The sequence below is a fragment of the Anastrepha ludens genome, chromosome 6 (genome assembly GCF_028408465.1).
Source record: "Anastrepha ludens isolate Willacy chromosome 6, idAnaLude1.1, whole genome shotgun sequence".
Taxonomy (NCBI): domain Eukaryota; kingdom Metazoa; phylum Arthropoda; class Insecta; order Diptera; family Tephritidae; genus Anastrepha; species Anastrepha ludens.
The window spans coordinates 65,508,274-65,535,588 of record NC_071502.1 but is presented as its reverse complement, the minus strand read 5'-3'; the positions used below and the strand labels follow the sequence as shown (position 1 = coordinate 65,535,588).

Here is a 27,315-nt window from a genome sequence, read left to right as displayed (position 1 = left end):
AGTAACTTTAATCATACATTTTTTTTAATTTTCAACATCCACATACTTATGTAAAGATAGTTCAGTGACAAAAATTTAAGGGTATATCTCGAATGTGAAACCTTAAACAAATCTCGGGGAACATGTATAACTTCTAGAATCTAAATTTCTAAAATCAACTGCATACATTTATGGTAGAAGAACGAAATCGAGGCATTATTTTAGTTAGAAAATATTTTTGTTCTATGGTAGGATTCAAAAAATTCTAAAGTGTCAGATGAATTTAAATTCTTTCTAATATTATGAGTGGCTAAGTTAGTATATCTCTTAAATGCCAAATACACTCTAGCTAAAGTTTAGAACTAACCATTTTAAATGTATACGATAGTTTATAAAAAAAACTACAGTATACTAAAAAAAATCAATAACAAATGGCAAAGTATGTTCTCTTTTGTTTAATTGGGGAAACAGTTTTAGAAAACTAACTATTTTTTTTGCGCTCCTAAAATTGTAAGTAAAACTTGTCACATATCGCTAATTTACTTCAACAGTGTCATAATTAAAAAACAATTTTTTTTAGTAAGTATGCGGAGAAGGCCACATGGTCCTTCTGTGCAAAAAATTCATGGCAATATCTAATAACAGCATCTCATTATGTGAAAATATGTCTTTACTTTTCCTTAGTGAGGCATAGTAAACTGAAAACTTTGAATCCGTTTTTCTCGATTTTTTGGGTTTTTTGAGAGTTAAGACACTATTGAAGTAAATGAAGGTTTCACACAAAAATTCCATTTCGCTTTAAAGTTATAAACGATTCTAGTTGAATTTGTGCACACTCTAGCTCAAAATGATCCTGAACATTGATAGTTTATATCTTTACACATTTACGCTCTATACGAACCTAATACGGGGTAATTCGAGTATCATTGATGGTATACTTCTTTTTTTTCTTCTTCAAGTTTTATAAAATGGCAAGAAATAATTTAATTTTTTAAACATCTATAGAAATTCAATATTCAATTTTTTATCAAAAGCTGGATTCTAATAGAAATATTCTTAGAGCAAATTTGACATCCTTTTGACTTAAAATATAAACTGCCGAAATATTTCAAAACCTTACAAATATTATTTAAATAAATTTAAAAAATGTTTTCTACATATCTTTCTTGCCAAATAAAATTATGCAAATCACTAACAACACCGGTCTTAGCCTATTTCCCCCTTAACTTCATAGCGTACACCAACTTATGATTGCTATTTATTTACAAACTCCTATAAGTTGCAAAAAAATTAAATAGCATATAGAGTATTTCGATATGTTTTGAGTTTATAATTTATTTAAGAATCGATATCCATTTATTTTTTGATGTTCCTGTTTTACGATTTTTTCATTAAATTTTAATTCAAAATTTGAACTAAAATTAGTGGAAATTTTACATAGATATATACATATCTGTGGTTTCGGGCATAAAAAGGATAACACGCAAATGTTGTACTCTTTGACTTTTCAAAATTATTTATATGGACCATATGTAGCATACAAGTAGCAATGATTTGGAAGCTATTTCATACAAAAACAAATGTTAAATTAAAGGACAAAATATAAAAAATAAAATACAGGAGCACATTTGATGTCATCATATTTATATGCACTTAACTACACAAATATTTATTTATTCAGCATTTACATGCTTTGCAGTGGCAAATTAATACCTCTTTGTACCTTAATATCATTATAATAAGCAATATTTAATCATACACAAATAATTAAATAGTCGTATAAATAAATTTGTTATTAAGAAACACCTGCTCTCCTATCGGAAATTTTAATACTATTTAGTCTGACTGAAAGCTATCTGAACTGAATGCAATCGATCATTCTAGTGAGAATAAACCTATGAGTATGTATATGTTTAATTAATTTTCGCATATCACCAGGACAATAGCGTATAAAGCAAGTGGTAGTAGCGTTTTCATTTATCAATTAACAAACAGATTTTTGTTTTTTACTGATCATTTTACATTTTTAAGATTATAATATGTTTTGGTCTGTGCGTCAATTATTATTAAGGTTTACCGCAATTTCCTGTTCCTTTATCTTCACTTTTACACTGAGTAAGTCGTTGGGATAATGCGCAGCATTCCTTTACGATGTTAAATCCACCGCCACTTTGCGGTGCATAGTTTGGAATCGTTTAATCAGGTAGCATATGTACAAAGCTAACAGGAAACATGCCATGTCTTGTGAGATCACCCTCAATTACACCTTCCATCCAATTCTCATCATCGGTGCGCTCATTAAGCACGATTAATATTTCACCTTCCTTGAATTCCAGCTCATCGTCATTATCGGCAGCGCAGTCGTACAAGGCGCGACAACGACGATGTCCATTCTGATCAGCGGAGGAACGAGATTAAAAATAAAAGTTAATAAAAAATGCATGTTTTCGACTAAAAAAAATCGGTAACATAGAGGACTACGCCCAATATATGATTTTAAATTTGAATATTTCGTTTGAATCGCTCGAGCTGGAGGTGGGACGCAAAAATTCCATCCCAATGTAAAGCAATAGATCCTCCCTACTTTTCAGACATACACGTAAGTGATTAGGGGTGTGTAACAATAATAATAAATCAAATACATCTAGTAAATCACGAAAAATATGAGTTTGAAATATTATGTTTTGTAGATTTAATTAAAAATGCGCCAAATTGGTCGACTAGTTATCGTTTAAAAATTTCGATGTTAAAAACAAATCTTCGAGCAGCAATTTACTTAAAAAAATATCAAAAGTACTTCAGATTAGTTTTCAAATATTTTCTGAAGTACTCCATCCTCTATAGACAGGCCCGACGAGAGGGCGGGATTGGGTACTTTTTCCCCCGGGCCCGGAGTTTTCAGAGGGGCCCGGACTCGAGAGTAATTCGAATTATATGAATTAGACATAATTGGAAAGGGCCCGCATTTGGAATTTTCCCCCGGGGCCCGGATATGCTCTCTACGGCCCTGTCTATAGAATACTTAAAAACCCCTACACTAATTGAATAATGGTTTTATCTGATAAAAACTACACTTATTTCATTTAATTAAGTACATTACTTGTAAATAAAAAAAATGTATTTTGTTCAAATTTGTTACCGAATCAACAATTTAAATTTGGGAGACTTGTGTACGTACATAGTTGTATTTTACACCAACACTGCTGCTGGTGCCACTCTTCAATTGATTGTCTGGTGAAGAACTGATGCGGTCATTGTCACTTGACGATAGATTTGAGTCAGCTGAGTTATCCAAGCCACCACCGCTACTGCCACTGCCACCACGACCGCGACCATCACCTCCACCACCGCCTACTCCAGAGGAATCCAGCTCGGTATGCCATGGTTCGTAATCACTATAATTCATAGATTGATTGATAAGCTGCGGGGAAAAAAGGAATATTTAATTAGTTTCTATGTTCCTGAGAAATTTTACTGTAAATGTGAGTTTTTATTTCGAACAACATATGTATTTAGTACTTTTAACAGCGAGACTTAGATGCATTTTGTATAAAACAGTATAAAATAGAAAGAAAGCAAATCCTGATAAGGGGATGAGTTTATATGTAAATTAATTATTTTTGTCGAATCTGCAGCTTGATCTTATTAGCGTAGCAAGCTAGAGCGGATCACGGGTGATTTTCTGGTTAATATATACTTAAACACTGTACAGCACTCTGCTGGGTATGGGACAAATGGGTGAACAATTTTTTTTTTAAGATTGAATCATATGTAAAAATAATAATTTCTACAATTTTAAAATACGGATTTTAATTTTTCGAAGATCTTATCTTTGACTGCTAATAGCACCTGTAATAAAATTTTGTGCAAAAAAAGTGATATGATATTTTTTCTTTTTTTTTTTTTGTTATTTGCACACATCGATTTTAAATAATTTTGTACTAAAGCCTCTATTTCGAAGGCCCTCATCTCGACTTCGGAGGCTAACTTCGAAAATTGGAGGAATTAAGTTTATCACTCAATCATTTAAACAAAAAAATGGTTTGTCCAATACCCAGAAAAAAGTTGATTTAGCCGTATAATGCAATAAATGGCATTGGAGGCGCTTTCGAGAAGACGAACTTTACCAAAAATATATATGAAATTATTAAACAAAAAATGTAAACGGAACAAAACAACAGATATGATTAAAAACAATTTGTGCACTCTTTACCGTCTCTTCACTTGGTTGGGATAATCTCACTAAATTTGTTATTTTGCGCTGTAAATTGATTACAAAATTAAATTAAGTTTATGTTTATTACAAGGGTAATGGAAAAAAGATCAATTTAGATGTTATGTATGAACCTTCAGATGATATATCATATAGACAAGTTACAATTTCAACTGACCAATGGGTACAGGGTGACGTATCTAGCGGCATGATAGTCAGTATCACGCTATGGGAACACCCGGTATTTATATTCAAATAAGGATTATGGAGATGAGATATTATTGGCAGGACCTCCATAGATGTGCATGGAATCTTATATGGTACATATGCTATAATAACACCACCATATTTAACACGAACTGTCAACTCTTCAGATCCATGAGTTACAACAAAATAGTCAAGAAATCTTCTATTTCTATTCCTCAATAGTCGTGCCTACTATGCAAACAAACCTAAGTTACCCACAGTCAATGACTATCGAACCAGAGACATTGCTCCGAATACATATATAATTTATGAATAGTGTTTTATACTCTTTTCATTTTACATTTTTTACAAGCATTATCCGTACAGTTACTTTAGGCATTTTAAAACTCATGAATGTGTATTGAAAAATGTTCCCTTACCTTTCTGGGTGGCGCTACAGGTCCCACGTCATCCATCGAACAAATACTTTCATTAGATTGTCCATTGGAAATTTCACGTTCTGGTTGAAAGGATAATGTCATATCTATTTCTTGATTTTGCATACAAGCACACATACCTTGTGGTGGTCCTGGGGGTGGAATTTTCGGTCGTGTCAGAGCTGATTTGTCTACATGCTTCAAAGTGGGAATTTCTCCTGCTGGCGGTAATACCAATTTTGCTCCGGCCAAGTGGAAATTACGATTTACAGACTCACCGCTGGGTGAACGTTTATGGCCGAAAGTAGTCATGACTGGTAGTATATTGCCAGCACCACCACCACCACTCGGATCTTGTGATACCACTTGCGTCTTGTCATAACGATCGTAAAAATTATGCACGGCACCATGACTACCGCTAATTCGCGGACTACCATCCATTGAACGTAAATGTGGCAAAGTACCATACACCACATCCATTGACTGATTTTTGTGATTCAAATTTCGTAAATCGTTGGTGTCGAAGTTTTGTGAATGACGCGGTGGATGAGGCAATGTCCCATACATGGAATTGGTCGTTGTTGTGTTAACAGTCGAGACCACCCCGGGCGGAGGAGCTGGTGCAGTGCGCTTTTTTAGTGAATTCATATTTGCTATATATAAAAGAAACAATAAAGAAAACAATTTAAAAATATTTTGTATAACTACAACTCAAAGAATAAATGTTTGTCGCTTGCCTGTGGATGTTGACTTACGCGCACCAGGTATATGTGCCAACTCACTGTTGACAATACTTCTTGAGGCTCGTCCACTTTGACTTGAAGCCGAACTTGGACTGGAGCCACCACCGCCAGCGTTATTGCCACCACGGCCAGCGCTATCTACAGCACCACCACTTAAATACTGACCCATTGAAACATGTTGCTTGGGTGAAGTGCCCGCCGATTGTGGATAGGCGGCAACACTGGACGGCAATGTGAACTGCCTACTTGGGCAATTGGCAATCGGACTAGAACTGCTTTGTATAGAATCACATGTTGAGGAACGAGAACGCAGTACCGGCGAGTCACCGCCAGCAAAACTAGGTGGACGTGAACGCGACTTCTGCAATTGAAGAAAGAGGAAAAATAAAATTTGTTTTGTTCATTTTAATATTAAATATTATTTATTTATACCCGCTCATCGATCACCGTGTCATCATCGGAGAAGTCGGTGGATCCATCTTCATTTGGCAAATTCCAATCAGTGTTAATGTGATCGAAGGCGCTCTTTTCACGTCGCATGGCACATTCAATCTACAATACAAAGAATAGAGAATAATAAAAAAAGCATTAATAAAATCGCGAAAACTGAGCTTTGTGTAATATTCATTAATGTTTATTATCACTAACCAGCTCTTTGCAGGCATTATGGCCCATCTCTTTGGCAATATCCAGTGGTGTTTTGTTTTGTGAATTTCGCAATTCATAATCGGCACCAGAACGCAATAACAATTTCATGCATTCACGACGGTCGTGCAATGCACATAGATGTAATGCAGTATTTTTACCGATTGCATCAATAATACTCGGCGGATTGGTGGCCTTATTGAGACCCTTTGGTGGCATGTTCTGAATAAGGAAATCAACAACGTGCAATGTGGAACCCATCATTTCACGCAGCACGGCCAAGTGCAATGCCGTCTCGCCCGCATCCGAAGATGGTAGACAACAAGTGAGATCAGCACCCTCGGCCCACACTTGCAGCAATTGGCTCATATCTGCATTAACAATAGCTTGTTCGAGATCACAACGTAATTCATTATCGTCTGCACAGGTGCGCATCACATAACGCTTCGCAACGTATTTTGCACGTATGAAATCATATCGCTCTTCCCTGCAAAAACAAAAATCAAGAAGCAAGTTAAACAATAACAGATTAAGTAGCTTGATTATTCATACTCACATTGTACTATCTGGCATGAGTTTACCCTTGCCCAATGTTGCCTCCATAATTTCATTTAGTGTACTATTGCCCATGGCGCGTGCAATCAACAGATTCGCAGTGGTCAAATTGTCTAAAGTGAGACTTTGTATGCGCGAATGATGTACGCCCAAATCACGATGCACACCCGAGCATTGTATGCAGACAAGTATGCCGAAATTAAGACTGATCCAGGTAACATCATTGCGAGAACCACAATCACAACATTGATCATTTCCCGGTAGCATTTGGACGTATCTGAAAAAAATGTTAATAATAATGAGGAATAATAATAATAGCAAGGGAAAAACAAAGTGTACCGTATAACAGTCTTTTGAAGCTCCACTAAACTCGGACTCATTTGCGGGTTCGCATGTTGGAATGCTTTAGCTAAAGCTTTTTCCTTGCAGTTTACCAGCACTGCCATCCAAGCTTTCTGGTCTACCTCGTCTTCGGCTTGAAAATGGTATGGACGATTATCTGACAAGAAATAAAAGTAAAATCTTAGTAAATTTTTTTTAGATAAAGCAATAAGGAGCGTAAAAAATAGTAAAATACGAGCAGTGATCCTACTATTTGTACGGGAGATTTTTTAGAATAAACATATTGCTATTGTAGTTGTAGTTGCACGCGTCATTTATATAGATATATATTATATATATAATAGTTGTTGTTATGGTCGAGTCACCGGCCATCTAGTTCCAACGGGAGAGGGGTATTAGGAGAGTGGGTTTAAGGGAGCATGTAAATAGATGGTTATTATCGTGCGAGGTACCTTCATATGCCGGACATATGTTGAGTATGTCGGGGTCTATTCCGGATAAGCGGAAGTTTAATCTACCATAATATCCTGAACGTTATTGTGCCAAGATATTGCAATTGTATTATACCTTACTATACAAAATATTTTTTTAATCAAATAGTATTTTTTATCGATTTATCATTTTATTTCACACCGATTCCTATCGATTACATTACGATTTATAATTTCGTTATCGATTAATTTTAAAACTGATCTTTTATCGTCTATTGGTAATTCGATGATTGCCTTAAGCTAGTTGCAACTTTAGCTTCCGCCTTTAAGCCACAATTCCAAATAAATAATAATAATTTTAATAATAGAGAATCCCCAAATTTATTACAAGAATTCCAAATTTTAAAAAGTAGTAGTGAATGAGCGTGAAGTGGTGTACAAAATCCATGCTTTATATATCGTCATCGACAATTTGTATAAATCTTGTACAAATAGTCTACATGGTCTGATATTATATTATGGGTGTAAAATTAACTATATTTCTATAAAACAAAAAAAGTTTAATTAAAAAACTATTTGTATTTTCGGGGAATGTATAAGAAATTATTAAAATTGGTAGTTTTATTGTTAAACCGAACTTGAGCTCAGAAATAAAAATACGAAGTATAAATATTTGAAGACAATTAAAACAGTTTAACTAAATTCTTATTAAAAAAAAATAGAAATCTATCTCTATTGTTACATTTAAATCTTTGAACTAAATTTCTGTTACTCGAAAATATTATTAATTATTTGCTAAAATTTTGCTTGACAGATAAAATCCAGGATTTGTAGTAGGCCTGAGCGCTGCCGTACAAACAGACAATATTTATGTATTTTCAAAGTTTTTGAGTAAAACTCTACCAAGTAAATTTAATGTACTACAAGGTAGCCGCCGTGGCCGAATGGGTTGGTGCGTGATTACCATTCGGAATTCACAGAGAGGTCGTTGGTTCGAATCTCGGTGAAAGCAAAATTAATAAAAACATTTTTCTAATAGCGGTCGCCCCTCGGCAGGCAATGGCAAACATCCGAGTGTATTTCTGCCATGAAAAAGCTCCTCATAAAAATATCTGCCGTTCGGAGTCGGCTTGAAACTGTAGGTCCCTCCATTTGTGGAACAACATCAAGACGCACACCACAAATAGGAGGAGGAGATCGGCCAAACACCTAACAGAAGTGTACGCGCCAATTATTTATTTTTTTTTTAAGGTGGCACAAAATTCATCAATATTTTTTTAAATAACTAAAAATTATTTTGAGTGATGATGGAAACCTTAATTTGGACCTTTATGCGCTCCATTGTTTGTCTGCTGTAGCTGTCTAGTCCACGGGGTGATTGACGTATGACGCCATTTGCAAAAATATGTACTGCCCAAGCTACTACATATCATTAAAAAAAATAATAGTAACGCTACTACTAATACTACATTAACTTACAACTGATTAAATCAAAACCGCGCTTGTCATCTGGTACTGGTTTGATTTGACATGTCAACAGATTGACGCGTGTCGGCGGCTTCGATTCATCCGCGTGGCAGATGTCTAGAAAACCGTCAGCTGTTACACGACAACGCCTTTTCTGCCAGACGCGACGCACTTTGCCTTCGCTCTTTTTCAACAGATGACCCGAACGTGTCACTCCATGATGTTTATCGCCTTGCAGTTGATGCAGCGAGTAGCCTCCAGCGTTTGCAGCGCCCTTCTCCGGCGGCATATTATCCGCTCGCTCAAAATCGGGCGTACTGCGCAATAGTGTTCGCAAATCGAGTAAACTGCGACGATCCTCATCTTGTTTCTGCTTGATCAACTGCAATTTCTCGCTTAAATCACTAATGTACGTGCCAAAGTGTTCGATCGTTTGTAGGCCATCCTTGAAGTAACTGCGGAAGAACGTGATTTTATTAAACAATAGATAAAAATAAGAAGAAGAAAAGTAATTGCAATCAATTGTATAAACAATTAGAAGAAATTACTATGCAAAGCACAAGCGCATGCGCGCTGCTCACTCGACATACTATATACATACATACATATTGCATATTTGGCAGTATACAAATTACAATTAACTTACTTATTTAGCGCGTGATAATACTCGATGAAATGCTGCAGCAGCTCAATACCAGTTTTTGTTTTAATTTCCTTATATTTCAACAAATACTGCAAGGTGGTCGACACAATAGCGATGCGATGCGATGCAATGCAATGAAAAGGAAGCACCAAAAACCAAATAAAATAAATATAAAAACAATTGAAAATGTGTAAGAGAAATAAGTAAATGCACAAACAAACGCCCGCACACCCGCACATGCTTACCTCACACGTCTGCAGCTGGTAAAGCCGACGTTCTTTCTCCATTTCATCGGCTACGACAGCTGCATCGATTTCAGTGCGCACCATACCTGCCTCTTTGGCCTGCGCCTTCTTCTCCTTTTCGATCTTTATAAATTTCGCTTCGTAATCTTTGGCAGCCTTGTCGAAAGGTCGTTTCATGTCCCCCTTCACACCACGCAATTCGCTCTTCAACATAGAATCCACCGGAAACATTATGATGTTGTTTATATTTTGCATCTGCGCAAAAAAAAACCAACATAAGCGAAAATGACGAGAAGGGAAAACAAAATGATTAAGCGCAAAAATATTTCGCCATTGTGCCAATACTATAACTTACAAGCGTTTTCATTAAAGCGCTGAGCTCTTTTGTAACGACGGAAAACTTGAGAAAAGCAGCACCGATATCCGGCTCATCTTGGTCAATCACTTTGCCGCCAAGACGTTCCAATGCGCGTACCAGAAACATTTCGTTGTCCACATGTGCTGAATTAAATTCAACGAATTTCAGTGTGACAAAATTCCATAGTGTCTTAAGGGCAATAAAAATATGAATACTTACTGTTTCCGGAATTGTGTATCGCTTTCACGGCTTTCTTCAATTTTGTGAGACCTTCACGATCGAATTCGAGACGCTGAAAAAATAACCAAAATATAATGATAAATTTTGATGTAGATGTGTAAGCTTAAAAATGTTATATAGATAAGTAAATTTATTGAGTGCATGGTGATTCATTAAGAATTATATGCCTATAATTATAAACACAACTTCAAAAACATGTCGAATGTTTAACATTTATTTGTGTGGGATATCTATAAGCAGCATGTTAAATAACAGTAGTACTTGGTTTATAGGCAAGTTTTGACAATTTATTTGTTTCTTTTTTTAAATTTAATAATTTTTATATATAAATCCATTTTTCAAAATATGTGCAAATTAAAAAAAAATAAGGGAGTTTTCATCTAAATTTCACACTTTTTAATCAGAATTTTTAGAAAAATGTCAAGTGCGTAGCTTCATAGCCCTTTGAATTTAGGCATGAATTTTCAAGTGGCTAAGAAATCCAGTTGATTTTTTTTTTGCTGACGTGGTGGTGTTTTTCTTCTTTATAAAAAAATGTCAAGCATTTTTATATGGATATAAAATACACAAGACTGCAGCTAAAACAAAAAAATTAAAAACTATATTAAATATAAATAGGAGCAAAAAAATTCTCCAAACTTGTCAGTAAGTCCAGTAAAACAGTGTCTAGACATCAGATAGTAATGGTAGTTTCGGTAATACGGTACACTAGAAAGGGCTAGTTTACTGGGGCGGCAGCCTTTGGTCGGGAAAAACCCGAGTCATTCCGGTAACGTAGAACCGGCTGCCATGGAGAAGAGCTTCAACTTCTCCGAGAGTCCCGCGTAACCTTGGCACAACTACGTTCTGGACACTGTAGCAGGTTAAACTTCTACTTATCCAGAATCGACCCCGACATACTAATCATATGTCCGGCATGTCAAGGCACCCCACATGACACTAACCACCTTTTCACATGCCCCATCAAACCCACTCATCTAACACCCCTCTCCCCCTGGACCCAACCTGTCGAAACAGGTTGTTTCCTGGGCCTACCCCTAGATGAGGTAGACGAAGATGGCCGGTGACAGTACACTGACAGAGCAAAGTTACTGCTACAACAACAACATAGCTTCGATAATTATTATTATGTTTTAGCAAGGTTTGCTTCGATCATGCCAATTTACCCGACTCGGTTATTTTTTCTGAAGCTGCCTAAGTGTTTATATATTTATTTCAATCTACCTTAATAATAAATCCAAAATAAATTTGATATCTCACACCGTTGTCGATTTATTGAAATCTCTTTTCCTAGCTGCCGGGTTGACGGTAATTCTAAGCTTTTCTTTAGAAACAGCACTTTTTAGCCTATTCTCTCTGTTTTTAATTTCCTAAGCTAAATTGTTATTTTTGGTTACAACTGTTCGCCCACTCTTCAATTTCCTGTCAAAAATTTGGTTAGCATATCTATTAACACGCTCTGTTAAAAGGCGTGATTGCTGTATTATCTTTTAATTTGCTGTTCACCAACGCAACATCCATATTGAAAGTAACATTTCTGTAATAATTGAGTTATTGGAACTACCGAGGAGATACTGAACTTGTATATTTTTTAGCGATAAATAACTGTTAGCGTCGATGTAAGAAGGGATTAAAAAAAATAAACTACGACTTAGGCTTTATATCAAGCTTTACTAAAGCATGTTCAAGACCATTTTCTCAAGTAACCAAACTTTGACGAGCTGATACACATTTTCGTCCTCCGAAAAACTAGTTAGACTCGTTTCCCCGACATATTTAAAAGATGGTTGATGTGTCATTTAAAATTTATAGTTAGGCTGAAAGTTAAGAAAAGTTAGTTTTATGGTCACCGAACTACCGATGAATTTTTCTTCGTCAGTTTAGTTGATAAAACGTAAAAAGTTGAGGGCACTTTAAAGTTGGGAGTATTTGTTGTTATTGTTGTAGCAGTAACTTTGCCCTGTCAGTGTAGTGTAATCACCGGTCGTCTTCGTCTAGCTCATCTAATGGTAGGCCCAGGAAACTAGCTGTTTCGACAGGTTGGGTCCAAAGGGAGAGGGGTGTTAGATGAATGGGTTTGATGGGGCATGTGAAAAGGTGGTTAGTGTCGTGTGGGGTGGCTTCACATGCCGGACATATGATTAGTATGTCGGGGTCGATTCTGGATAAGTAGGAGTTTAACCTGCTACAGTATCCAGAACGACATTGTGCCAAGGTTACACGGGACTCTCGGGGAAGTTGGAGCTCTTCGTCTGCGATTGGTGGTGGTTGGACTCCGATAACGGCATTCGGGGGTCGGGAGCTTAGGAAGGTGGTAATGGTCTCGCGATGAATGTCGTTTATGGTCTGTCTGTATACTGTCCGATCCAGTAGCTGTCTGCCTGTTTTGTCTTGGATCTCGTCCGCGTAATTGAGGAAATGCCTCCTGACGTACCTAGGAGTTGGCTCAGGTTCAAGCAGGTGTCTGCCTTAGTGAGGCCTGCGGTAACCCCCTATCAGAAACTGCTTGCTGAGCAGTTTGTTATGCTCCTTCTCAGGCAGCATGTGGGCCTCGTCGTGTAGGTGTTGTATCGGGGACATCAAGAGACATCCCGATCCTTATTGCAGTGTTTTGGCAGGTCTGAAGCTTCGTCCACTACGAATCACTGGTTCCAGGCGACCAGTCAGTTGCAGCATAGTTTAGAATCGGACCTTTGAAAGTCGACAGCAACATTTCCTTATGTTTGCTGCCGGCTACCCGCTCGAGGACCTTGTTGCGATTCTGTACTTTAGTTGCAATAGCAGTTGTATGCGCACTTTTGGTGAGTATCTTACCTCTAACTTTAAATAATTACACACATAAAACTTTTATATTTTAATATTTAATGTATTTTTACATATTTTTGAAGATAATTTCATAAACATTAGTCTTTGTATGATATTTGGTGTAACAACTGCCTAGATGCATGCCGGCAGGAAATCATGTGATGATCGAGACTCACCTCTCGAGGGTTAATATATTAAACGTAGTCGTAATTATTTCACCGATAGTGATACAGCGCCAAACATTTATTTACATATTTTGTGAAAGCAACTCACTCCCAACGAAATAAAATTGTAAGTCCCTATATTTTTACGAAACCAATCAAGACAGGCGCATAAAATTGGAGAAGGAGCTCGACTAAGCATCCAACAAAGGAAGTACACGTTAATTAAATCTATTTGTATATTATTATCTATTGATACGTTGCCGGAATGTCACGATTTTATGACTTACAGCTAACCGAGAACTGTAACGCCAAGCAAAACAACAACAAGAACAAAAGATTTCGTTACCATGGATGCATACTATGGTATTTATCGTATCGGCAAATCGTGATTATTTGTATATTACGACAATATAATTAACACAAATATTGATGATAAGCATTTTAAGCAATACATTCAAAGTATGATACTTTTTTTCAGAGCCATAATTTTTTAATGATTTCGTAATGAACGAGCGGCTTGCGCAATCAATGAAAATACGAATAAGGAATAGTATGTCATAACATCTAATCAAGCCCGCCATCCCTCCTGTTATCCGCTGCCATTGGGTGTTGCATGCGATATGCTAAATTTCATTACATTCCATTGCATTTTCATTTGCTTTTGCATTTCATATTTCAAATAAACAATCGTACCAAACAAGAGTCAGTCAAACAGCCGACCCGGCAGGCCTGCAACCGATTCGAAAGCGACACAAGGTCGTCTCAGTTATTAAACTTAATAACCCATTTATTTGTGCATACTGAATAAAGAAGAGAAAAAAATTGAATTTGTTCATTTTTAATTTACGTGGGCAAGTAAGTGGCTCACCCGTTTCATTGTATTTATGAGTGTTTGTGTGCATACTGTATGTATCACATGTGAGCATATACATATAATATAAATATATTTGTATGCACAATAAATTCTTTTCGTGCATTTTGCTATCACCACTTATGTTATTATTTATCAGGAGAAGTCATAAATAATAAATTAAGTGAAATATGAAAACAGTAAAGTTAATCGAATCAAAAAGGCAGAGAACACCACTCAATCACTTTGCTGACGCTGCATAGGAATGTTTGTATGTATATACATACAGTTAGATAAGTACAAATTTTATTCAAGGAAGTAGATCGAGGAGAAGCAATTGATTGACATCAAGAAAAGGATCTGGCATTGTAGAAATTATAGGGAGCATCCGGTATAACTTACACCACGATTAGGTGAAAACAATAACGGTATTCGGACGGCGGACATTTAGTCAAAAAGATAGAAAGGAACCAAACCCAAACGAAGGGCTTAATTGCACTAACGCTTCATTCCAAATTTAAGATAATTCTATCAAAATTCTTCTTAATTGCTTCTTCTAAAAAGAAGCTTTTTTACACAATATTTTAATTCAACTAAATAATATTAAAATTTTATTATATTATATAATATTTATATTTTATTAAATTGTATTTAAATTTTATTAGATTATATTTCAATTTTTTAAATTATATTCAAATTTATTTAAAAGAAGCGAATACTTGCGCATTTAGCTTAATTGCAGAACATTTTTTTATAAATAAATAATTGAAATAGGCAATCTGGTTTTGGCCAGATGCTGTTGATAAATTAAACCAAAAAATAAAAATAAATGTTAAAATAGTTTTCTTTATAAATTATATATTTACAGTGAGTGACACTTAAAAGCGTCCATCGATTTTTATCATTGTTTATTTTTTCCTTTTTTATAAAAAATATATTTCATCTGCTAGCAAAAGCAATAAAAAACAAAGACCAAAACCTTTTAAAAATCTTAAGTTTTTCAATTACTCCGATAGCCAAAGAGCTATCAAAGCCTGTTAGGCTGAATAAATAGTGTGCGAAGCTATATGCAGACTTATTGAGATGAGCGGTTACCAAATTATATTTATGTGGATGTCTATGGTCTCAGCACCTGTTGCAGTCTAAACTCTTCCTTGACGCTCATGTTAATCCCAGGATTTGGCAAACCGCTGAGAGTATTTCTGCCGTACGGAGGCGGTGTAAAACTGTAGGCCCCTCCATTTGTGGAAAAATATCAAAACGCACACCACACATAAGCCAGAGGAGAAGCTCGGCCAAACACCCAATAAAGGTTGTAAATGCCAATTATATATATAAAATCAGTTCCATTAATAATTGCTAATAAATAGCGAATTTGGTACAAATAAGATATAAAAGAGCACAAACATGTTTATGTAAATTTCAATTCTGTAATAAATAATAAAACACAATAATAATAATCATGATTATTTTTTGATTATTTCTAATTATAATCGATTACTAATCCCTAGGTTATGAAAAAATTTTAATTAGTCATAATGATGATATAAGCGCACCTAATCGCTTTGATTACTAATCGTTATCTAAACTTAACAGCTCTGATTGAAATCTGATGTTGGCAGTGAAAAATAAACTTAACCCACTTGAATCATAAATATAATTACCATTTGATACTGAAAACTACATATGTACGCAAATACCTCATCACCTTGAAATGGACCCTTAAAAATCCGAAAAATGTATGAGGTAAAAATTGCGGAGTAAAATTAGCTTTTAATTTTTTAAGAAAAAAACCACTGCATCTCTAGTAGGTATAGTCCAATACCCAAGCCAGTCAATATCGCACTCTGAACATATTTCACAAATTCGTAATCATTTCCTGTGTGGCGATTGTTTTTTTTTTCTTATTTTATTATTAAAATTCGTTAAATACACTCAGAATGCGATATGGACTGGGTTGGGTATTGATCTTTACTTTTTGTTGCAGCATTCGTTGGTCAGTGACCAGTCAACAGTTAAGCAGTTAAAATGACACTTCTCAAGTGTCATACATGCTCCTAAAAATGTGCATTGGATAATGTAAGCACACATACATATTTGTGCATATTTGTTTTGTATTGTCTTGTATTGCGGTTTTTCTCCACTGTTTGCGTTGTTGTTTCACATTATCCATTGACGGTGAATAATATTTAAAAAATTCCAATTCTATGTCTCATATTGGATTTGTTGTATTTTCGATATTACTGTTTTTGATAAACCAACTTTTGTAAATACTTATACATACATATATGTACTTGTAAGCATATATAAAATTACAGAAAACTGTCCATCACTCAAAGATTGAGAGAGTGAATTGTCAGTTCAATGCCATTGCGCCGGATTGAAATTTACATTTTATAGTCAGATATGACGAAATGGAAAATTTAACAATAAGAAATGAGAATTTATAAAGTAAATTTATAGTTAATTTTTTTTGGACAACACAAAAATTTGTAAACAATCCTAGCTGATATGTTTTCTTCTACCGGTTTTTGCAAGTGATGGCAAATTCTGCTTTCCTTAACTTTTTTGCTTTCTCTGCTTTTTGGAAAATAATTTTTGCTACGTTCTTGATTTGGATTGAATGTTCTCGAACACAACTATAAAATATTCTTTACTTGCAATTTTTTAATTTTGAAAATTTCTTTAAACGGACCTTTAAGGCACAAATGTGTGTATTTCTTGTTGGAAAGTTGCAACTATTAAATAAATTAATCATTTCCGGATTTAATAATTGTAACCCGATTTGCATTTGAATAAAATAATGAAATAAAATTTCCGAATGACAAAAATGTACTCACATACAAATGTCCATATTATAACAAAATTCATATAGATTTAAGAAAAAACAATTAAAAACCGGTTAAAACCAATAAGATAAATATTTCTTTTTATTTTTCCAAATGTTTACCGGCCGGCAACGAAATTTGTAAATATTTGGACCGCACCAACAACATCAAACCACTAAAGACTCCGTAAATGTTTACGTTTTCATTCTCAACCACCACCACCTGTCAACGATGAGATAATTTACTGACGGTGTTCTATAATTAACCAGTATTTAGTGAGATATGAAGCCATTAGATGGTTCAGACACTTGTCGAAACGCAAGGTCAAAATGAGCGGCCAAACAAGAGAAAAACTTGCATACATACCTATACACACACATACAACTTAGCTTCTTTCAATACTAGTGAAACGCAAAACATTTGCTTATGAAGTAGGGTGATCGCATCCCGGTTTTTTACTCTCAATAAATCAGGATTATGAATAAATACAAAGCTAACATAAAATCGATATTCATGAAAACAAATATTTTCAGAAAAAGAAAGAGTGATGCGAGAATGCGGCTACTGAACTGCACAATCTTTGAATTCTATTATACCATATGCAAAAGGGGTTAAGGGGTAAGTTTTAAGAGATATACTGCTAGTGGTAGACAGAATGATGTTTATATAAGAAAATGAGTTTGAGGTCATTGCAACTTGAGAGCGGCTGCGGTGCCTTATCCTGAGCTACATTTAACACATTACTACCGAATGGATATTTAAAAACCCAAAAGAAAATATTTGTGCAAAAACTATATCTCGGAAATTATAAGTGATATCCGCATAGTTTTCTCTCCTGATCATGGAAGATGAAGTTATTTATGTCCTGTAGAAGATAAAACGAAATTCTGATTATTAGGCGCTCCTTCTTATAGTTAACGATCAATGGTTTCCTAAAATTAAAATATGTGTTTATAGAATTTTGTAGAATATAGTATGCGATTGTCATTTGCTTTATCTGATGGGATCCTGGGCTCATGTTGGTTATTTAAATACCCGACACACAAACTGAACTAAAAATTCTATTTTTTATAGAAAAATTAGTTTTTTGGATATTGTCGTCCAATTCTTCATTATCGCTAATGGGATCACATCGTCTGGTGGCGTAATAATAACATTTTTTGTCCTCACGCTGATCAATATCATCATCTTCGCTCCAACTATCCACATAACCTTGAAGTTCCCCACAATCAAAACTTTTCTTTTCTTATTTTAACATTTGCTGAACAGGTAATTTGATTTTAATTATTATTTTGTAATTTTATCCTGGGAAAAGGACGTATTTCATGAATTAATGAATTGTGCACCCGATATTGATTTCGAAGCCTGCTATATAGTTGGTATATTTTTTCTTTATTAAAACGATGCAAGGCGAATCTGTTAAATGTGGTGTTTGTAAATCAGCTGAGTTGTTTTTTTTTCTTTCGCCGTGTCCATGTGGCTGCCAGCTCAGAATGAAGCAAGTCGTTTTCATTAGCTGTTTTCTAGTTTCTTAATACTTTTGACAATTAAACGTACAGAACAGTGTTGTTGGTTTAGTGCCACCGCCTTTAATGAATGCGTCTTGAAACAATGACTTCGATTACAGTTTGGCATTTGGTGCCGTTCTGTTGAGACTAAAGATATTTCAGATAATATTTATGCACTTTTTGCACGAAGTTGATGATGATGATTATGACTCCGTCCCACAAACCGCGTCGTACAGTTCACTTTTCAAGAGCAATGTTAATGCATGTGTCACTCATGTCTTGGAGTCGCTCTAATAACGACAATTTCGCTTATTCGCAAACCGACTTAGTACATGTTGAGACTGTTTTCCATAATTTGAAAACTCTCTTCGAATGCAGCTCTTTAAATGAAACGTCAAACAATACTGCATAAAAACACTAAATTTCACCTACTATGTTAAAAACACAATATTTTGTATCCCCCAATGTGCATGATGAAATTTATACAAATAATAAGGTTCAGCTGTTTTTTAATAATGAGAAAAAGCTTTTCCTAGAATTCACTTTTCAAATAAGCAAGACTCGGGTATAAAAAAAATCGAACTATTGATCACCCTAACATGAACATAGGCGTATGTAAGAGTTTACATATGCGCATAGGTATCTATTTTTAGCACCGATTCGTTATTACTGCAATTGGCAGAAAATGTAGTACGGATAGCAAAGACGCACAGGAAACACATACACATACACAGCTAGTTTCAGACATAAGTACGTGGAATTTAATTTGAAAATGAAAATTGTTCGTATATTTTTTAGATTCCTATTAATTGAGCGCAAACTTATAAAAATGTCACACAGTACAAAAAAATTTAACAATTTTTATCTAACCGAGGTCGAAGTCATGGAACTTATATTAGTAAAAAGCTAAATTTAATACATTTTTTGGATGTCTATGGATCAAAATTATTGCAATCAAGGGGTCTCCATGAAATGCTTTAAGGGGTTATATACCTTGTGAGCCCCGAAAAAATGGACGATTGTCATATTTTTTTAATATGTTTTACAACTTTTATTCAAATGAGGCATATATGTACATATGTATCATACTGAAGGGTAACTCGCGAAGAATACATTCTGGTGTTTTTATTTATTTATTGTTAATAACGCCCCTCCCCCGAAACGCCGTTTTTTAGTAGAGCCGGTGATCACGGTAGTGCATGAGCAGCTCAACTGAAATCAAAAAAATTAAATGATTATTGTAGAAAAATGTTTTTAGTGAATCTGAACGGTTTATTTTCCCAAAAAAAAATATTCTCGATATAAAGACAGCTTTGCACCAAAAAAACGATTTTTGAGGGGTTGAAAAATTCAAAAAAAAAAATTAATTCCGACAAATTATGCAAATATTTATAAAAAGTGAACCGTTCAGATTCACGAGGTTGTAACTTCGAATAATTTAAAAAAAAGTTTATGCAAATCGGTCAAATAAATAGTTTTTGATAAATAATGACCACCGCGACTTTCAAAAAACACGACTTCGAGATAATCGCGTCCAAAGTTTTGCGGGCACTTCTCGTCCCAAGAAAGGTCGCGCGCTTCCACGATCTGTAACTTTTGTTCTAGTGCTCCGATCTTTATGATTTTTTGAATTTATATTTTTAAGATGATGTACTTTTAGAATATGTCATAAAAACTTTTCGATTTTTTAGTCCAACACAAGGTATATAACCCCTTAATAGTTTTGAAAATGTAGTATTGGAAAAGCAAAAGCTGCTGAATGGCTGGTAATTCCACACATTAACAAATATGTATTTAAATAATAGCTTACGTATTGTTACAAGCGATACGATTAAGTTCAATTTTCAAATTAGGTACAAGAAGGTGACAGTTTTGATGAAATACTTAAAAATGTTGTACAAAATTTGAAACTGTGCGTTATATGCATTTTGTTGTAATATGAACAATATTTTTGTAACGGAGTGTGTATGAGAAGACGTAGTCGTGTGAATTAATATATAGTAGTTAAGGTAGCAATATTTTTTGCTCCAATATAAGTTAGATTTGCATTTGAGTAAATTAAAAACTATTTTCTATTGCAATATATGGTTTTTCGTTTTTTGTCTCGAAAAATTAAAATTTATGTTGAGTCTTAAGCACTGTCATAATCTTGCGCAAAATTACTTTTACTGCTCTAAATGACTTTGACTATTTTTGAATTCAAATGAATAACCAAACTAAACATAATCGAAAGTAATAAAATATAAACTCAATTAAAAACACAAATTTATTAGGGAAACTCGCTTGAAATCAATTAAAAATTTTAAAAGTAATTCATTGACAGTAACATTAACTTTTAGATTCTGAAAATGTTCATGAAAGATTGGATGCAATTGGAGTAGCAAGAATTTTATACCTGCATGTTTTCCTGCTGACACTGGGCCACTGGAAAAGCCAAGGTTAACAATGGAGGTAAACAAAAAGCAAATTCCATACATGTTACAGTTTTTCTTTGATAAAGTCCAAAATGCAAGCCAAGCCGCTGAAATTGTAAATGGTGTTTATGAAGCCGATAGTGTAACAGCTATTTACGTGCAATTTTGAATTCGTCGATTCCGTTCAGGCATTTTTGACGTTAAAGAAGAAGAAAGAAAGACACAATCGAAGTTGACGGGCATGTTAGTAGTCGTAGTACCGCCCAGGAGTTAAAGATCGGAACTAATGAATTTATTTTACCCCAACCTAATAATTTGTAAACATTTTGTAAGGAGAATTAAAAAAATCGTATGCATCCATTTTTTCTCCAAAAGACTGATTAGAACGCAATCTTGATATACCTACTATTATTTGAGCGTATGAGATGTATATGTGAAGCAATTCACCAAAAGAGAAAGGATTTGTGGAAAAACAACTCATGGACTTTGCTCAATGACAGCGTTCCGTCGAACAGTGCCATCGTTACCCGTGAGTTGTAGACCAAGAACGAAACGAATACCATCCATTTTTTTTTTTTTTTTCATCCGATTTTTTCTGTTTGATCAAGTGAAAAACTACTACGGGGAACGCGTTTTAATAGCCAAATGGAAGTAATGGAAAAATCGAAGACGGCTCTGTTGGCTATACCGAAAATGAAGTTCTAGAAATATTGCGAGAGGACTGCTCAGAATGATGATACGAGTCGATTTCGCCAAATATGTCCTGCTGTCCACCCGCCATTGTGCGCGGAAACGAATATTTTTCAATTAAACTTGTTACATGTATTACTCCTTATCCATTTTAGGAGACATCAGTCAATACAGAGTCGCGCGTAACCTTGGCACAATTACGTTCTGGATATTGTAGCAGGTTAAACTCCTACCTATCCAGAATCGACCCCGACATACTAAACACATGTCCAGCATGTGAAGGCACCCCGCACGACACTAACCACCTTTTCATATGCCCCATTAAACCCACTCATCTAACACCCCTTTCCCTCTGGACCCAACCCGTCGAAACAGCTAGTTTCCTGGCCTACCGTTAGATGAACTAGACGAAGACGACCAGTGATTACGATACACTGACAGGGAAAAGGTACTGCTACAACAATATCAGTCAATAATCACGCCCACCTGCCATATAACGGTGATTTTTGAAAAAGCAAAAATCGTTATCGCTGTTAATAAGGATGCCAAAGTTCTCAAATTTGGTACAAATGATGAGTCCAAGAAAAATAAAATAATTGAATAACTCACTTGGTACATGTGTAGCTCCCCAAGCTATATGGAAATTCTCATAGTCTATATAGTAATGCTCGTTTGTTTCGAAAAATTAACAGCCTGCCAAAATTAAATTTTATTAAAATATGAGCTGGTATATAAAGTTAGCCTTCCTTACTTGTTTTATTGTCAATTTTAGTTATTTTCATAAAATTCGGCATACTAAGAATTTCACTGCAATTACGCAAATACTTTTCACTGAGCTGTTGCTTTTTTATAATTTAATATTTTTTTAAACTCCATAACTCCTCAAATGTAAAACTACTACCTGGCCGGACTTTTGTGCCCGCTACTGTAGATAACTGATGACTAAAATGCGCATCTAATACAAATTCATGTAGAATGAATTGAATACGATTTTATTGGTCAGTTAGGTTAGAAAGCAATTTACAATCATATAAGCTTAATTCTTCTCTCATTTTGCTTTATTTGCATTTTCTAGTACAAAAAAAAATATTTACATATTTTGCGGTATTTACAGTTACATATAAGTATTATAAAGAGCTCTTGCAGTGATAGAAATAAAGATGATAAAGCGGGCGACAAGCTGAGTTATATTTGTTCTTAAAAGTATTTAGTACATATGCCCAAAGTGTTTAAACGAACCTAAAATAAATTCATACTAATATCTAAAATATGTGAACACCATTCCCGAAGGATTAACTACAGAGAAATATTTTAGTAATCGCTGAAAGATAGACCCAGGCTCCTTTTTGTGCTGAACCAAGTATCGCATATTTTTGTATTGAATGCGAATATGACTTGCCGAAATTTCTTTTCTAATTAAAATTAAACAATAAGCTGGTGCTCTTCGCCAGGTTATGGTTAGAGTCCGATGACGGCATTTGGGGAGGCGGGAGTTTTAAAAGGCGGTAAGGGAACCCCGATGAATGCAGTTTATGGCATGTCTATATACTGGGCGGTACAGTGGGTGGCGTGTTAGGTCCTGGATCTCGTCGCTCAAAAAAGATTTATCCTGACGTGCCTGGGAAGTGGCTGAGCCTCCAGCAAGTGTAAGCAAGCATAAATGAGTCCACGTTGATGCTACTTAGACAGACTTACCAATAGCTTTTGATAAAGTCACCCAATTAATTTTAATTACTAACCTAGCTAATCTTGGTGGGGTACAACTTTTTCAGAAATGTGATGGTTTTGCTAGTAGAATATGATAAAGTAAATATAATATATGGTATGTATTATAACTCAATTTGTATCATATTTCCATAGAGGTGGAAACCAAGCAAAACATTATTGCATAATTGCGTCCAAACGTTCTTCTAATGTACATATGTATGTATATATTGTAATTCTAATATGTGTGGAAATGGCAAAAGGTAGTGATTAAAAACGAGCTGTCAAATGACAATTTTCACCTTAAAAACCAATAACAACACTCTAATTATTCAAATCAGCTTTCGTAAATATAATCTAAATGGAAGCATTTTAAGTAAAATATATACACAGGGCGCGTTTAGAATTTAGTTCGATAAAACTATTTTCCATTGAACTTTTTATTGGAAGTATACCTTAGTTTACATAGGAAAAGAATATAATTCAAGTGACTTCCAGACTTCTGCATTTTACTTTCCAATGTAGACTTAATTTCCCATAGTGAATTGGTACGTTCATATGTTTTTATTTACATATATATGAATGTATATTGCACGATTCTATTAAAACAAAAAACAAATATATATACATATATAATCGTTCCAATGACGTTAAATATCAACTGTATACAGCTATGAATGCACAACTCGCTGTAAGTGGCATGAGACACGCGGCACGCGGCATACAGCAAAGTCTCACATGCTTTTTTGTGACCACAATGCAAGAGGCAAACACTGGCTATATTTAGAAGAGTCTGATGACTATACGCGCACATTTTATGCCTATGAGAAATGCATATATAAATAAACAGACGTGTGCAGTATTATGCCGTAATATAAACCACTTGACTTATTTTTTCGAACAAAATATTCAGTTCGTATTAATAATAATTCATTAACCAGGTACGATCATAATTTACCATATAAAAACATTTAAATTTTAGAAATGCCCATGCTGGTTAGTGCCGCACCATTTTCTAATATATTATTTGTTTCAATACACATACATACTGCATTTGTATATTATGTATATATTTTAAAAATCTTTTTTAACTCAAAAATAATTATTTTGGTAAACGTAATACAAGAAGTCAAGTCAAGTGTTTCAATACACATACATACTGCATTTGTATGTATATATTTTAAAAATCTTTTTTAACTCAAAAATAATTATTTTGGTAAACGTAATACAAGAAGTCAATCTAAATCATATCATTTGTTGGTAGGAATACAGTGATGGTCACGAATTTAGCACTTTATGCCACGACAACATTATCTCTAGTTTTTCTTCTTAGCAAATTAAATGATGACTAACATTTTTCTGGGAAAGTGGTTTACTAAGTAGGGATTATACAGCGCTATAATCGGAGTCTGACAGGCCCGTCACAATGGTTCCGTCACGGCAATGAATTTGGCTGACAGCAAAATAGATTATGTTATGTTGTGGCGAACCGTGGGTCTTACACATCACGTCAGTCAACGCGTTGCCACAACGAACGAAACGGACGCATTGTGACAGGCCTAAAATATATTTCTCTTTTCTCATAAAACTCTTTTAAATGCGAACTCGAAAAAAATTGTTTGCAATTGTGGGCTATAGATGAGACTCCTTAAACTATTAAAAGACATCCTACCTATGCGATAGAATGCCGTTGTATCTGCCTACATATTACGCAAAAAATTTGATTTGAAGCAATAAGTAACACGCACAAGTTTTTTTTATATTAAACATTACCACTTACCTCTTCTAATATAGCAATAGTTTGACGGCAATCTGGCATTCTGGAGGCAAACGTCGATGTTGTTGGAGAATTATAGTCATCGCGAGTCTCCTCCACAAACTCAGCGACTCCAATCATTGCGGCAGGTGGCATTTTGTTTTTCACTAACACTAATTCAACACAATTTTAATTTTCTACTTGCACTGGAGGTATGCAAGTTTTGACAATTGTTGCTGTTGGGAATCGTTCTACATACACACGTGAACAAAACCTCCGAAAGTAGTACTGTGTATGTAAAGTATGAAAACTTAGTGTATGCACGTAAGTGGAGCACACTGCTGCGCAGCAGCTGCATCAAGAGGATGAAGTCAATAAAACTCGTCAACGCTGACTGTGACGTCGCGCAGGATATACATATATATATATGAAGAACACTAAAAAAAACTCAATGTCTACCAACTCCAGATGCAATCAGAAAACAAGGCAAGAAACTGCTTGAATATCAATCAGAGAATTTATTTTTTCCCCTTTTATTTTTATCAGTTTATATTATAATACGCACACCGTTACCATTATTCATTCGATTTTCACAATGTTTCACAAATCACTTCTCAAATTTCAGCACATGTATACAGATTATTATTTATTAATATAGTTTATAGAATTTTATATTTAACATAAGTACGTATATCTGCTTCATGCAGAAAGCGCGTAGGAATTATACTTCATCACATCGCTCAAAGCTTTTGGGCAATTTCATTTTGCATTTCAACAACTTTTATTCGGATCATCCTTTGCAGCCCCAAACTGTTTCACGTACAATAAGGGATAGAGAAAATCGAAGAGCGCCGCAGTAGTTAACACCCATTTTCACTCGTCCTCCTTTTCCCCCCAAGTGCGTATACGTATTAGGATGTTGGAGTATTATTCAAAGGATAATATTCTAAAAATTGGCAATGATGTGCATAATTTCTCACATGATATGCACTTTTACCTAGGCTTCACTGCCACTGCCACTACAACCTTCAAAATTTATGATCACTTCGTTACTATTATTCGTCTTCTCAATTTTCGATTCTTTCACACTTCACAAATTTTTTACACTGTTTTGCTGTTTTGCTTTTTTCATCTGCTTTTGCAAACGTCGACAAACAAAAATGTATTTGTGCACTTTGCTTCGTCTCCTTTACGACTGAATATCAGCAGAGAAACTTCTCTTTATCAGCTCTGGAATCAGACGTCCCAATAGCCACACAGACGCTAGCGTGCCCGCACCGCAGCAAATTACTTGTCATACATTTTTATAAATTTATATTATGTATTTTCACTTTTCACGACGTTTACTTATAAAAATATTTGCATTTTATTGGCGAGATGTATATGAATATTTGACCACTTCATTTCACTTCACGTACGCGACAACAGCGATAGAAGATACAATGGACTAATCATACAAAAACGAATGGACGAAAAATTACCAATTACCAACTAAAGATGAGCACTTTTCGATAAAGATTAGATCAGTGTAATTCTTTTTAATTATATACACATACTTCTGGTGCTTTTTAAAAGCTTGAGAACTTAATATTATAATACAGAACAGAAATATTGTTGGAATAACATTTGTTTTTGCCTGAGTTACATGGTCCATACGATCAGTCCAATTTTTGCAATAAATCTTGCCATATGGCGTCAATGGTGGCTTGGATATTACATTAAATCGATTGTTAAGCGCGCTGTATAGCAAGTTGTGCCGTCTTATGGGAACCAAATGTTGTTGTTAAGCTGATTAATTTTTGGAAACAAAAATTCTGTCAGAATTGTTCGATAGCGCTCACTATTCACCGTAACAGCAACTCCTTTCCTCATTTAAAGAGAAATAATGACCGATGATGCCGCCAGTGCTCTATGAACTTCGCGAACAGATTTTTTGCAAAGGAAACATACGCAATTTGAAAACGTTGTTCTGGCGTTGAACATTTCATGAGGACTTATGGAACAGAAATGTCAACACATGCCATTCTCAGTTGTCAAACCATAGTTATTGATATCGATATTTCTCATGTTAATATTCTCATTGAAGTAATTTATTTGTTAATTTTCTTATAA

General features: G+C 34.8%; 1 protein-coding gene across 1 annotated transcript; it reads right to left on the bottom strand.

Annotated features, from left to right (window-relative positions):
* Positions 1–1,288: 1,288 nt before the first annotated feature.
* On the bottom strand, positions 1,289–26,671 carry LOC128868731 (arfGAP with SH3 domain, ANK repeat and PH domain-containing protein). The gene is made up of 15 exons (XM_054111162.1): positions 25,228–26,671; positions 10,464–10,536; positions 10,242–10,387; positions 9,887–10,141; positions 9,645–9,730; positions 9,011–9,453; positions 7,098–7,257; positions 6,760–7,035; positions 6,207–6,690; positions 5,991–6,110; positions 5,553–5,919; positions 4,956–5,468; positions 4,819–4,898; positions 3,158–3,400; positions 1,289–2,372 (listed from the first exon to the last, which is right to left on the bottom strand). Exons 1-15 carry the CDS (start codon positions 25,357–25,359, stop codon positions 2,175–2,177), a joined length of 3,576 nt encoding a protein of 1,191 aa, XP_053967137.1. The 5' UTR covers positions 25,360–26,671; the 3' UTR covers positions 1,289–2,174.
* Between the last annotated feature and the right edge of the window lie 644 nt (positions 26,672–27,315).